At 51.2% G+C, this 13,235-nt stretch overlaps 8 protein-coding genes across 8 annotated transcripts; 3 read left to right on the top strand and 5 right to left on the bottom strand.

Moving 5' to 3' along the window:
* Positions 1-254: 254 nt before the first annotated feature.
* SETTUDRAFT_36559 (uncharacterized protein) lies at positions 255-619 on the bottom strand (the record flags this gene model as incomplete). The annotated part of the gene is made up of 2 exons (XM_008023126.1): positions 255-278; positions 329-619. The coding sequence occupies 2 exons, from the start codon at positions 617-619 to the stop codon at positions 255-257; spliced, it is 315 nt and encodes a 104-aa protein (XP_008021317.1).
* Positions 620-1,494: 875 nt separating this feature from the next.
* SETTUDRAFT_175099 (uncharacterized protein) lies at positions 1,495-2,746 on the top strand (the record flags this gene model as incomplete). Its single annotated transcript, XM_008023537.1, has 4 exons — positions 1,495-1,606; positions 1,666-2,288; positions 2,337-2,660; positions 2,713-2,746. Exons 1-4 carry the CDS (start codon positions 1,520-1,522, stop codon positions 2,744-2,746), a joined length of 1,068 nt encoding a protein of 355 aa, XP_008021728.1. The 5' UTR covers positions 1,495-1,519.
* A 263-nt stretch (positions 2,747-3,009) lies between these two features.
* On the top strand, positions 3,010-3,488 carry SETTUDRAFT_101203 (uncharacterized protein; the record flags this gene model as incomplete). The annotated part of the gene is made up of 2 exons (XM_008023536.1): positions 3,010-3,115; positions 3,214-3,488. The coding sequence occupies 2 exons, from the start codon at positions 3,010-3,012 to the stop codon at positions 3,486-3,488; spliced, it is 381 nt and encodes a 126-aa protein (XP_008021727.1).
* Positions 3,489-3,792: 304 nt separating this feature from the next.
* Positions 3,793-5,645, bottom strand: SETTUDRAFT_25166 (uncharacterized protein; the record flags this gene model as incomplete). The annotated part of the gene is made up of 3 exons (XM_008023051.1): positions 3,793-4,309; positions 4,364-4,992; positions 5,043-5,645. The coding sequence occupies 3 exons, from the start codon at positions 5,643-5,645 to the stop codon at positions 3,793-3,795; spliced, it is 1,749 nt and encodes a 582-aa protein (XP_008021242.1).
* Positions 5,646-5,863: 218 nt separating this feature from the next.
* Positions 5,864-6,247, top strand: SETTUDRAFT_102031 (uncharacterized protein; the record flags this gene model as incomplete). The annotated part of the gene is made up of 1 exon (XM_008023535.1): positions 5,864-6,247. One exon carries the CDS (start codon positions 5,864-5,866, stop codon positions 6,245-6,247), a length of 384 nt encoding a protein of 127 aa, XP_008021726.1.
* Positions 6,248-6,573: 326 nt separating this feature from the next.
* On the bottom strand, positions 6,574-8,091 carry SETTUDRAFT_36555 (uncharacterized protein; the record flags this gene model as incomplete). Its single annotated transcript, XM_008023125.1, has 1 exon — positions 6,574-8,091. The coding sequence occupies one exon, from the start codon at positions 8,089-8,091 to the stop codon at positions 6,574-6,576; it is 1,518 nt and encodes a 505-aa protein (XP_008021316.1).
* Positions 8,092-8,987: 896 nt separating this feature from the next.
* SETTUDRAFT_158538 (uncharacterized protein) lies at positions 8,988-10,844 on the bottom strand (the record flags this gene model as incomplete). Its single annotated transcript, XM_008023534.1, has 1 exon — positions 8,988-10,844. One exon carries the CDS (start codon positions 10,842-10,844, stop codon positions 8,988-8,990), a length of 1,857 nt encoding a protein of 618 aa, XP_008021725.1.
* Positions 10,845-12,282: 1,438 nt separating this feature from the next.
* Positions 12,283-12,759, bottom strand: SETTUDRAFT_25162 (uncharacterized protein; the record flags this gene model as incomplete). Its single annotated transcript, XM_008023050.1, has 4 exons — positions 12,283-12,346; positions 12,435-12,559; positions 12,620-12,699; positions 12,750-12,759. 4 exons carry the CDS (start codon positions 12,757-12,759, stop codon positions 12,283-12,285), a joined length of 279 nt encoding a protein of 92 aa, XP_008021241.1.
* Positions 12,760-13,235: the final 476 nt, after the last annotated feature.

The raw sequence follows: 13,235 nt of genomic DNA, 5'->3' as shown, positions 1-13,235 counted from the left end.
GAGGATTGCTTTGCTTTCTAACATCTCTTTCTGTTATCAAAATGCTCTTTAGCACTAGGCGTCTAGTAAGCGATAGCTATCGCTTACCTAGACAAAGGCCGAAGCACCACAGACACACTTCAAGCACAAACTCGTATTTGTAAATAAATCTAGTTAGAACGGCCTCGGCCAAAGTCTTACATAGCCTCGAGCTCACTAGACTCTAATGGAACAATAATACAGGCGTATTATGACGCATTCGAGGCGAAGGCGATCTATTGATCTTGGGTGAAAAGATCCTGTAGTAGGTGAGAGGCAATCGCGGTGCTTCTGGTCGCCAAGGGTCTACCACGCGGCGGGGCCTCCTGATAGTGGGTGAGGCCAAGTCGAGGTCACTGCTTTCGTATCCATCTTCACCATAGTCAGTCAAGTCGAAGTCGCTGCCTTCATACTCATCTTCATAAGAGCCATCAAAGTCGGTCTCGCTGACTTCGGTAGATGCGAGATCGGAGTGTTCGTAATCGTTGACAGCCTCGCCGTTGGCAGATTCGAGGGGTGTGTCCACACGGTCCTCGTTTGAGTGGATTGCAGAGTGCCGGCTCAATGCATTTGGAGATTCGGAACGCGGTGGAGTATTCATAGCTTGGATAGTTCGGACTCTGGTGTGAATCTTTGGATGAGGTTATTGCTTCTGAGTTTGTTGTTGAATTGTGTTGAGGTTTGTATGATTGAATGGGAGATTAGGTCGAAAGCTTTTTAAAGCTGTTGGAGAGAGGGTATGTAGAGGCGACTCTGTACACTCACAGTTATGTATGGTGGATATACTTAGTCCTTACATGGGCCATTTTCTCTACAACGTGAGCCTACAAGTCTAAGTATATTCAGCAACATTGAACTCATGAGAGGCTAGGAAGCGTTCTTGAGCATGCAGTGAATCATGTTTTCACATATTGCTTGTTGCTTGCAAAACGCGTTCTTCAGTTTTCGTACAAACTAGGATGAACAAAGACATTGTTGCGCAACTTAGCGTGTAGTTCATCATTGTAATTTCTACCCTTGCTGGGTGCTTTGGCGTAACTGTTTGTATCCGCTGATGCTGCTGAGCATGCAGTTCCTGCTGAGATTAGTTGCCAATCCCGCAGTGGTAGTTCTCTGCTGTAAACATGTTTGCTTAGCCAAAAACTATCGTCTCAACACATGAATAAGGATGTGGTGAGCCATGGCTTAGGTCCAGCGACAAGGGGCGGAACACCTCTAACTCGAGCCCGCAGCCTCGGGATTGAGAAAGGAAGATAATAGGTAGAGAAGCGAAATATGTGATTGGTTTTCTTGCGAGAAGGCCGACTGCGGGCAGAGACACGTATCCGGGGAATCCAAGACAGATGCAGCAACTGAGTCGGCGGCTTAATGGGCCACGGCTAGTAAGTAGTTGAGATGGGGCTTGCCAAGCCATGACCACTCTACGCGTCGACGCGTCTGCCCTGTCCACGCTCCACCAACTTTTGCGTCCACCCCAGAATATTCACAAACCACCCGACCAATGGCGCTTCTAGTAGACAAACATCGGCCGCGCAATCTGGATGCGTTCAGCTACCATCCTGAACTTTCCGATCGCTTACGAGCTCTAGTAAGTAATTCAGCAATGGCACCAGCATTCTGGAGTGCATCTAACAGATGGCACTGTAGGCACAAAGCGGCGATTTCCCACATCTCCTTGTATACGGTCCCTCTGGCGCAGGCAAGAAGACGCGCATTGTTGCGACGCTCAAAGAACTCTACGGCCCCGGTGTCGAAAAGATTAAAATCGATGCGCGCGTCTTCCAGACCACCACGAACCGCAAACTTGAATTCAACATTGTCGCTTCCGTCTACCACCTCGAGATCACGCCCTCAGATGTCGGAAACTATGATCGAGTGGTGGTGCAGGACTTGCTCAAGGAGGTTGCGCAGACACAACAAGTTGACCTGAGTGCAAAACAGCGCTTCAAGGTTGTCGTGATCAACGAGGCCGACCATCTGACAAGAGATGCACAGGCAGCGTTGAGGCGAACCATGGAAAAGTACAGCCCCAACTTGCGATTGATCTTGCTGGCGAACTCGACAAGCAACATCATTGCCCCAATCAGGAGTAGAACGCTGCTTGTGAGAGTTGCAGCACCTACAGAGACAGAGATCTGTGATGTGCTGAGCAAGGTGGGCAAGAAGGAGGGGTGGAAGGATGTAGAGAGCCTACACCAAAGAATCGCGAAAGAAAGTGGTCGTAACCTCAGGAAGGCTCTCTTGATGTTTGAATCAGTGCACGCGCAAAAGTACGTCTATTTCTGCACGCTCACCCGCTTCCACTAACACTCAATCAGTGAGAAAATTACAGATCAAACACATATCCCACCTCCTGACTGGGAAGCGCTCATTGAGCAGATCGCCCGGCAAATCGTCGAAGAGCGGTCTCCACAACGTCTGCTTCAGGTTCGCGCCTCACTCTACGACCTCCTCTCGCATTGTATCGACCCTACGACCATTGTCAAGACACTCGCATGGAAACTCATACCAAAGACGGATGATGCACTGAAGCCAGAGGTTATCAAATGGGCGGCTTTCTACGAGCATAGGTGTAAGATTGGATCGAAACAGATATTTCAGATCGAGGCATTTGTTGCAAAGTACATGCAGTTGTATGAAAGGTGTGTAAACATACGGTTGCCAAATCGTATATGAAGCTAACACTTGTTGCAGATATGCCATGGGCCTAGATTTTGATTCGGCTTAAAAGGAGGTGGTAATTTGGCTGTACAGTATCACAAGAAACAGATAGATAGGACATCGGGCATTGCTAGATTTAGCGTGAGGTGTTCTGGCGTTGTTGAGCGCGTTCGCGTACCGGCGTTTGGTAGTTACGTCATAAGCTATTATCAAGCTACCCAAAGACCTCGAGCTTTCGAGCTTCCGCTTCCCTACATCTCCATTGCACTTACATTTTTCCCCAGTGAAGACCTTCCAGCCTCTCGATTCAACTACGACCCTCAAGCCAATATGTCAAACAAACTCATGGATACTGAAGCTGGCGGCGAGCAAACCCAGTACGAAGGCATCCATACATACGTCGAACCGCACGACAAGAAGTACGGTCAATTCAGTGGTACGTTCAGCATCAGTCTCAGTATTCATCTCACAGCTTCTCGTGCCCTTCGCATTGTCATCACCCCATCCCACAATGCTTACATGGCCACTCCACAGACTCTTCAGAAGGCACATCGGTCCACACAAAGACGGCGGACCCTGGCGCCCCAAACACACACGGCATTACGCCTGCGGACAAGATTCGCTATGGACAGAGTATCCAGGAGGGCGGCATGGGGGGCAAGACCACGAGTTCAAGCGGAGAGACGAAAGCTGAGACGGGGTTTGGAGGCACTGCGGCGCTGAGTGACGACAACGAGAGTGCGGCGAAGCAGAGACGGGAGCAAGGATATGGCGGAAGCAAAGACATGGACCGGACTATTGGTGCGTAGATCCACGGTACAGCTGTGATTACAGAAGTTTGGAGAACAAGTAGTCATAGGCTTGACTGGGAGCCCGGATCTCTCTATGTATACACTACTAGTACAATGATGATACGAAGTGAATGCCCCAGTCTAACATCTCTCGCTGTGTCCGTATCTATCCCCAAACGCCAGCGCTATGCAACAAAATCCCAACAAATAATCGTACATGGGGCTGAAGAAATGAGGAGGGATATCTGAGCAGAGATAGAACCAAGAATGCCAAAGCAAAAATCCTCCACAATGCTGCAAGGAAAAAGGGGAGACAGCCACTCTAGTTTCTCCTGCCATCGTCGCCTCTGTAGTCGCCCTTTGCCATCTTCCTCGCCATTGCCCTCTCTCTTTCCATAATACTAGCGAGCGAATCCTTTCTCTTAGCCATACTACCCAAGTCATGTGCTCCAGGATGCATCATAGGGTGCATGTCTCCTCTACTGACACCGTTCCTACTGCCACCACCCCAGGCTCCAAGGCCCCATCCTCCTCCTGCAGGCATCGCTGGCCTAGTGGGCTCGCGAGCAACAAGCGCACCAGGGCCGTGGCCGTACATGCTGACGCGCTGGACCTTGCGCAGCCTAAGCAGGCCATACACTGCGACGAGAGCACCAAAGACGGAGCACCAAGCGCTGATGCCGTAGAACCCATAGTCGGATTCCTCAATGAAGTTTTTCAGGTTCATACCGTAGAGTGCTGCGACAAAGGTACCGGCTGTTATCGCGAGTGTGAGGATAGAGAACTTGAGGTCGAGGAGCATGAGCGAGTTGCGGTTGGCGTCGAGAATAGCCTTGACACTGTAGTAAGTCAGTATTGCGGAAAGCGATTGAGAGCAACTGCGAATAACATACATCTCCTCAGTGTTCCTGATGCTGGATACCAAGTTCTCAGCCGCCTGTACAATTTCATCGGCAACTTTGTGGTACGATTCCAGGAGCATCTCGACTTCAGTGTGGTCGTCGTCCTCGCGCACCTTGCCCTCTGCCTTTTCAGTCAAGTACATGGCGCTCAAGTCGTCGTCGGCTTCCAGCAATTCTTCCAGTGCATTTCTAACCAATCTTGCCTTTTGTTCAAAGCTACCCAGTTTCTTGCTGTAAATCAGCAGGTACCTGAGCTTGTCGCGGTCGATGTCTTCTTCGAGCTCCCTCAAGACGCGCACAACTGGCTCGCTAACTCCTTCGAATTCCTTTTCCAAGCTCAGTGTCACGCTAATCAAGACGGCTTCAAGCGCTCGAAATTCGTATGCGAGGGCACCGTTCAGAGTCGATTCTTTCTGACGAAGTCGGAGGTCAAGATCGTACATGAACACAGACTGTGACTTTGAGTCGGTGGTGCCGTATGCGTCGAATACGAGGACGCGATTGTGTTTCAGCAACACCCGCAGATTGAGAAGGTTGATGAGAATCGCAGATGGTCGGACTAGAATATGAGGGAGGAGCGAGGAGTCGATCTTGCGGAGGTCGCGCGGAAGAAGACCGTACTGTCCCAGTGTCAGTTCCAAGAAAGTGACAACTCAGTTGCTTTGTGTACCTTTGCGATCAACTCGCTCTTCTTGAACTCGCCACTAACAAGCGTAACGTTGCCATGCTCGTCTAATTCCGTGCAGCGCATCTTCAGCTCGTTGGTCGGCCGCGAGATACGCCCGAGACTACTGCCAAATACTGCCGAGCTTGAAGACGAATCATCTGGTGGAGGAGGTGGCGGTTGCAATTGCGCCAGCTTCCGCATCTTCGCAGACTTGAAAATATTCCATCCATTGTTGGCGCGCGTCGTGGAAAACGAGCGATGGGCGAAGTATTCGGCATGCTGCAACGAGACTTGCGGGGTGCGGCAAAGGACAAGCGAACGGTCAAGAGTAGGCTGAGAGACCTTCTGCTCGACTAGACAGTTTGAGGTCACGAATCTTTTTCCCTCAGAGGCGCCTCTGTTGTTCAAGTAGCTTGTGATCCTTCCGAGCGACGTATTTCCTGGGTTCCGTCCTATCTGACTGACGATACTATGGCCGCGGCGCTGCCCAGTGGCGTGGGCGCATTGCGCAATTGGCGATGCCAAAACATTATTGACTTGAGCTCGCAGGAAGCTCAAAACCGAGGGCGATGGGGCGGCAACTCTCGGGAGCAGAGTTGTCTTCATAACTTTCCGGTAGAATCAACACGTATGCGGTCCCGATCCATATGGTCGTTGATGCAAATCTTTGCTCGAGCCTCGTCCGCACTTCATGGGCTTGCCGTGGTCTTGGAAAATCATTTAGCGCTAGTTGACGTCACGTGCGCCCGCGTAAAGCACTGCTGCTTGTCACGAGAACTCAACGTCCTGCATCTCTTGGCTTTCTGTCGACCAAATCCCATGGCATGTCTCACCAGGCTTACAACGCGCTCATTCGAACGCATCACATTACGTCGCGCAAAAAAGTAGCCAAGCTCAAGGCGGCCGCGTCCAATTGTCATGTTTACGCTCTGCTGCGCAGTGGTGGCTGCCCTGGCATCATGTACTGTCAAGGCTCGGAGTCCGGAGTAAAAGAATGGGTAGCCAATGTTCAGAGGCTGCGCTACAAGGATTTCCAACTTGTGAAGAAACCTGCCGCAAAAGAGGTTGAGGGGAAAGAACTGGAGAATGATGTCACATATGGGAAGCTAGAGGTGCTGGATAGCGTCAAAGATTTTGGAGCGAGGATGGAGATTATGGGGGTGTGGGGGTGGTGGAGGAAAGGCATGGGTTATGTGGGCAACGACTAGGTGTATTCACTGCTCAAATGCCTCACGATGTTTTGCTCAAGTTCCAGGAAAGAAACGGAGTTTTGTCGATACATTCTGTAAAGACAGTGCAAGGCGAGTTGTAACAATGCTAGACGATCACCGAGACTGCTAGTATCATACTTGCGACGCTCAATGAGACCAACATAGAGAACAGCCATCGAAACGAAACAGAAACCTCGCGCTACCAAATTCTAAGTCTCAGTGGACGTTGGTCGGTCCACGAGGGCCTGAAATGAGGTTCCTTCCAGCACAGAAGTAACCAGAAATCTATTTCCGAATTTCCAGATACTCCGTCCGCTACATCATCAACCAAGTCGAAGCTTCCTGCGGACCTTGACAGCCCCCTCGAGGAGACACTCGATATCTTCTATCAGAACAGCACGCTCCCAATGGTCCCCCATATCGCGGACGATGAGTGCGTATTTGGTACGAACATGGGCGTAACTACCAGTGACCAGGTGAACAGCCACAAGTGAACCCGGCAGGCCTGGAGCCAGTCTTTCGCTTCCAACAACCTCCAAGAAGATTGGCTCTCCTGTGCTTGATCTTAAAACTACCCTGTCCGAAATGACCATGTCCTGGATCTTGACAATCGGGGACACAAACGCCTCGACATGAATGAATTGGCTTGGACGGTCCTGGGAAAGCACTGCTTCGCTATAGTTGTTGAGATGATCGTAGCGCACCTGGTATTCTGACAAACTGCATAATTGGCCTGACCTAAGCTCCACCTCAAACTTTGGTGCAGCTCCTGCGTTCGACGGGGCAGACACCAGCGTCAGGGGGAACATAATCGGCCAGCGAACCACGCCATCTCTGGACGTCCAGGACCAGGTGGGAAACCCTTTTCGGGGGGTTTGCTTATTGGCACTCCAGCACAAGCTTTCTTCGAATACCAGTTCATTCGACTGAGTTGAGCCCTCGGGTGGGTTCGAGTTGCTGCCTTTAAATGGCACGCCCCAGACATGGAATACCCCTCGCGTTTCATGGAATTTGGATAAAATACCAAGCAAGGCATTTAAAATATCTTCAGGGTATGAAAGTTGGCGCTCCGAGTACTCTCCAATGCAGTCATAAACGTTCGACATGCCCAATGAGTGTTTGCTTCTTGCCACGTCTGATATCGCCCCTGAAACCCAGTCTCCTCCATGAACTACCGCTTCACTCTCAATCTTATCGTAAAGGCCAAGAAACAACTGTTTCTCTGTAAAGTACAATTGTCTTTTCGATAGCAATGCTTCTTGATAGGTCCATCCTCTTGTCGCCCAAACGCTGCTTTCTATGTCGTACATGGCAGGTATTGCTCGTAGGTAGCCGAGACCTTTGATTTCAATGCTCGGATCTGGTTTGCGCGGGCGAGACACTCCCGGCAACCCATAAGAAGAGTCGGCTCCTGCACAAGCAATGATAGTCAGGGCTGACTCGGAATATATCTTGTCCATGTGTTTAATTTGCTGTGCGCATACATCATGGCTTCCATGGATGCAATATCGATCAACCCATAGGTAACGGAAGTTTAGAGCTAAGCAAGCAGTGATGCTATCCTCAATGGTAGAAGGGAGCTGTAGTGGCAGCGAGTTGGGCTCATATTTTCCAGACTGTGTGGTAGTCTGATCAAATGTCACAGAGCCCCAGACATAGCTAACAGTAACATATGCCTCGTTCTCTGGGAGAATAATGAGGCTTCGCGTAGTACATTCAATGACGGTCAAAGGTACGGCCGTTCGCGAACGCAGTACTGGATCAGCCCGAGGCTCTGAATGATCATATGTTTGGTTCATCCAGTCGGTTATTTTCGTGTATGAAACAAGTGGCGGCACCATCTCAGGCTGGCCGGCTGCCGATTGCTGTCTGCTAGCAACACAAGCGATTGGCTCAAGTGTAAAGATATGCCGTCCATCTGAGAAAGAGAAAAGCTTCAATTTCAAAATCCCGACACCTGTACCGTCTTTATTTGGTGTTAACAAAAACAGTTGTGCATATATAGTTGGTTCGGCAAAGTAGCGCTGAATGCTATTCTTGGTAAGTCCAGATGTGGATGCGACAGACTAACACGTACCTCATTGGCAAGCACCTACGTAGGTAGCTACACAGTGAACATGCTTCACTCCAATCAACAAGGGGTGCAAGCAGCCATGAGTAGGAGTTATCGTCTTTGTTTCCCGAAAGAATCAAGTCGAAGTCGACTCGGCTGCAGGTGGAACACAATTGAAATTCAGAGGCAGCATCCATCTGTTGTCTCGAAATGGAAACGCAACAACCAATATGACAAGGAGTATGTAGAAGCTGACACTGCAGCAAAAGCGATGTAGTTTGGTGTTGAAAGGTGGGAAACCAAGGCTGTCGCGATCTACTTGGCGGGGGAGCGGCAAGTCGCGCTAAGTACGTACTGTAACTACTAAGTACGCGAATGCTACGCGTCCCTCTTCTCCGACACGATACTGACCATCTCTTTCCCCAAGTGTGATCAATTCTCGTTCACGGGCAGAAACAACGAGGATCGAATATATATTCATCAGCCATGCATCACAAAAGGATCTATGAGGCTTCGGTGCGAACACCTCGCACAAGTTGGATTTGGTACCAACATGGGCTCATGAACAGACATTCTCGCGTCTTATAAACTTGAAGTCTCAGAAACGTTTAAATTCATCTCATGATTTATTTTTACACTATTCGATGCTAGTGCGCTATCACTCTATAGAGCGTTGCTGCCCCCTTAATACTCCTTAGCGAGCTTACTCCTTGCCCGCAACAAATGTCCATACTTGAACATGACGAACGGGATCAAACTCAGCACCGTTCCAAACATTGCAAGAATCAAGCCAGCATACTGACTGCCCACGTTGTGGAAGAAGGCGCTCGCGAAAAGCGGTGTCACGGCACCAAGCGTGTTTCTCATCAGACCTTGGCCAGCAATAGCCGAGGACGACGTCTCGCCATAGCAGTCGGCAGTGTACGAGTATGTACTCTCGAAGACAAAGTAGATACCGAAGGCGATAGGGGCGAGGCCGATCACGGGACCAACCCAGATGAGGTGTTCGTACTGCGTAAAGGAGTAGATGAAAAGGCCGATGGGCAGCCAGACGGCGCCGAACATTGCGCCGTAGAGACGGTGCTCGGGAACAACACGGACGTTGGGGTCTGCTTGTAGCTTGTTGTATTTGGCCATCTGCAGATGATGGGCTGCCCAGCCAAGAACGGTGCCGAAGGCGAGGGAGATGTACGGCAGGCCGCTGACGCCTTCGTTCCAGCCGCGCTTCTCGGTGAAGGTGATTGGGATGACGGACAGGAACAGGAACACTACGGCCCAGCAGAAGGCGATCCAGAGACCGAAGGCAAATACGACGGGTTCGGTGACTAGCATGCGGATAGCCTTGACGGAGGAAGCTTTAAGCATCGACTTGACGTCGGGTGTGTAGATGTCGTCTTCAGCGACATAGCGCCCATCACCAGTAGCCTTTTGGAGTTGTTTTGCGCGCTTATGGAGCTTGGCGCCACCACGGGTCTCTGGGAAGACGACAAAGATAAGGATTAGCAGAGGGATGTTGGCCAGACCTTGGATACCCTCGACCCAACGCCAACCGAGAGCTTGGTCAATGAAGCCAGCGTAGATGGGTGCAGCCACAGTACCGAAGATGGCTACGAAACTGAACATGGCCATGGGTCGGCCGCGCTTATGTGGTTCGTACATGTCGTCAAAGGTGCCGCCGACAAGGATAGTACCTACGCATCCAAAGAGACCCAGGAGCAGACGGAGTCCGATAATGGTGGAAATGTCCTGCGCCAGTGCCAGACCAATGAAGAGGAGCGAGAAGCACAGAAAAGCGCTGGCGTACACAATCTTGCGACCGACAAGCTCGCAGAAGGGGGCCAGCACCATTGGTGCAATCGCACAAGAGATGTTGAACGTGAACAGTCCAAGCTGGCCATATATGGTGTCGACGCCAAACTCCTCACACATGCTGTTTATTCCTGAACTGTATGCCGTTGTCGCAAGACCGATGAACAGCGTCATGAGGTTCAGCATCGTGGTGATACTGCGCTTGTACCAGGGATTCCAGTTGAAGGGATTTTCCTTGTCGCCAGTCGCGAAACTGAGGACGATGTATTCTTTGCCTTCGTGGTTGACCATCTCAGTCAGCGTGAGCGGCATGTCGCAGTCGACGTGCTTGATAGGCCCACACCCTGGATCAATATCCTCGATATCATCTGTGAGATGTTTTCCGCCGGCAATCCTCCCAACCATCAGCTCACCCTTCTCATTGCGTAGAACCTCAGAGTTCATAGAAGCATCGTCATTCTCGAGCTTACTGTTCACTCTTGACAGAAAGCCGGGTGTTGAAGGCCTGGTATGAGGAGCAGTATTGGCAGCGGTGTTGGCAGCGGTCTGAGCGGCAGTGGAGCCGGCGATGGTATTGGGGATGGAGCCGTTTCGAGGTGTCGTTACCGATCCATTTCGAGGTGTCACTGGCGCACTTTGAGCCACTCGATAAGATGAGTTCGCTCTCGATGCTGCTAGAGATGGGGGTCTGGACGATTTGTTGTAAAAAGAAGGACCATAGTACCCAGACATATTGGCCAAAGCTTGAGGGGAACAGTGCTTGAGAAGGGGGAAGAAGAGTGCGGGCAGAACACAGTAATAAGGGATGGCCAGCACACCACTCGACTAAAATGGAAGACATAGGCATTTGACATATCAACGCCGGCGAGGTACCGGCGTCATAGAAAACTAGGGGGCGGTGTGGAGTGGCAGTCATCCTGCCCATAGCCTGACCGTAAATGCCCGACAACTGGACCAAGAACAGGATGCGAAAGCAAAAAAATACCCATGTAATCTCATGGGGAACGTCATATTGTCTGTGCGTAACTGCGTACAGAAGCTCCCGTCCGGTATCAGGAGGACGGCCGGACGAAAATCTGATATCTGTAACGTGTACGGCCACTATGTGCTCTAGCGTTAAGATCGGAGGAAGAGATTTGGTGTTGAGGCTCTGCGGAACTCCACTTAGCGTGCGGACCCGCCGGTCGATGTGCGGCATGACGTGGTACGTGGGGATCGTAAGCCCAGAATTTGCATAGCTGCGAGAGGCTGCAGATCGAGGATTGTGCATTGCAGCCGGAAGGTGGGCACGCGTATGCAAGCAGTCTCTGTGTGGTCTGATCCAGATGTTCCTCATGGATGCTCCGGTCGCGCCACTGATCCTCCGACCCCTGCTGAGAGCGACAACGCTGTCGTGTTGAGCACCAGGATATTTCACCGAGTCTGATTTCGATTGCCTCAGTGATGATACAAGTGGCAACGCATGGGGTGTCACTTGATACTCACGATGTAATGTCTTGGCACTGGAAAAGGACACGGCTCCGAGATGCGCCACTGATGGGTGGTTTTTATAGCTGCTTTAAGTCAAGGGGTAGGGATGTAAGTATGCAAAGGCGAATGCATCGTGTGGTGAGCGCCTCGGCATACGAAAGAGATATGCGGAACAGTCCAATATCCAAAGTTTTACCGAATGCCTGGAGCACCTCAAGATTTTATCGGGTTGAATTGGAATCAAGAATCGGGCCACACCTGCCATCAAGTTAAATTGGCGCACCTCAAGTCATATCGAAAGAGTGTGACTGTTGAGTAACATGCAGGTACAGGCACAGCCAGGTGACAGACGTCGTCGGCGCCATCTGTTTAAACCTCTTCATGTCCCACCCAACGATACAGGTCCTTCGGATATGCAAACGGATATGGATTTCAAACGGCTTGTCTCACATTGGAACTAGGGGACGTGATGCAAACGTGGAGTATTCTGAGTCCGATTGTTAGGCATGATCCCTTGTCGAGTGAATGCACTAGTAGTCTCCTTGGCCATGAAGGTGCCATTGTTTTGTATGAATTCCTGAAAAACCCATGGTCGTTATGAGACCGGCATCCGAAAGCTGCAGTGAGCAATGTTATCGGACCATGACTGCCGATGCAGAGAAAACGCTCTAAGAACTCCACCCCAGTGCCCAATGTTCCCTTAAACCTCAGCAATCTCACGGAGACGGCGGATTGTTGACCTTGTGGCGGCGGCGGCGGGAGTGCTGATGACCTTGTTAGTAATTTCCTCATACAGTTCGCACACTCAGTCCCCGGCGGATGTGGCGTGCGAGAAGATCCGGGTAATCTTACGAGACGGTGTAGGCTCCTCCGGCGGTCGTCTTGCGGCAGGATCGGCAGTGCCAGATACCAACGGCCTCGCGCTTGACAGAGTTCTTTCCGCAGAACTGGCAGACGTAACGGGCGTGTTGTGTGATCTATCGTGGACGTGAGCGACTGGTTCTGTGGGCAGCCAGGTGGGATTGGGTAATGCGCACCTCCATCTTCTTGACCTGCTTGCGGAGCGAGGCACCGTAGCGGGTACCGTACTTTCCGGTGATGCCGACCTTCTTTGTGCCTACATTCCCGTCAATAATCGTTTCCTTGGGGGCGCCGGGCCATACGCACGCTTGGTCATTTTGGCGGTTGTGTTGATTTGACGATGAGGAGAGGTCGAGGCTTAGGCTTGTAGTTGCGAGCTGGAGATGGTGGGCGGCTCGAAATTCTAAGCGAGGCGCGCCACGTGACCCGGCCCGGAAGAACCAGGGTCCGGCCCCCTTCGAGAACTACAGAGAACGCGCGACCACGCGACGTCTGGGTTCACCTTCGCCTGGCCATGCACTCAAGATTCCTGGGCTTGCTGGGCTTGCTGGGCGTTCTTGCATCGCTCGAATCGCCGCCATGTTGCTTTGCGAATTCATCAATCAGAATTATCCAACTGTAGTTGCCGAGCATTAACAACACGACATCATCATTCGCGTGGCTTGGATCCGGTTTGAGAAACTCATTCTCAAGGCAATATGGTGCCTCAGAGGTCTGGAGACCCACTCGCTCCGGTTATGCCTGGGTATTACCGCACCAGTGCAGGCTCGAGATGTCGACTGTCCATGTCCT

Source organism: Exserohilum turcica, assembly GCF_000359705.1.
Source record: "Exserohilum turcica Et28A unplaced genomic scaffold SETTUscaffold_10, whole genome shotgun sequence".
NCBI lineage: Eukaryota > Fungi > Ascomycota > Dothideomycetes > Pleosporales > Pleosporaceae > Exserohilum > Exserohilum turcicum.
This window is presented reverse-complemented; position numbering and strand designations above follow the sequence as displayed.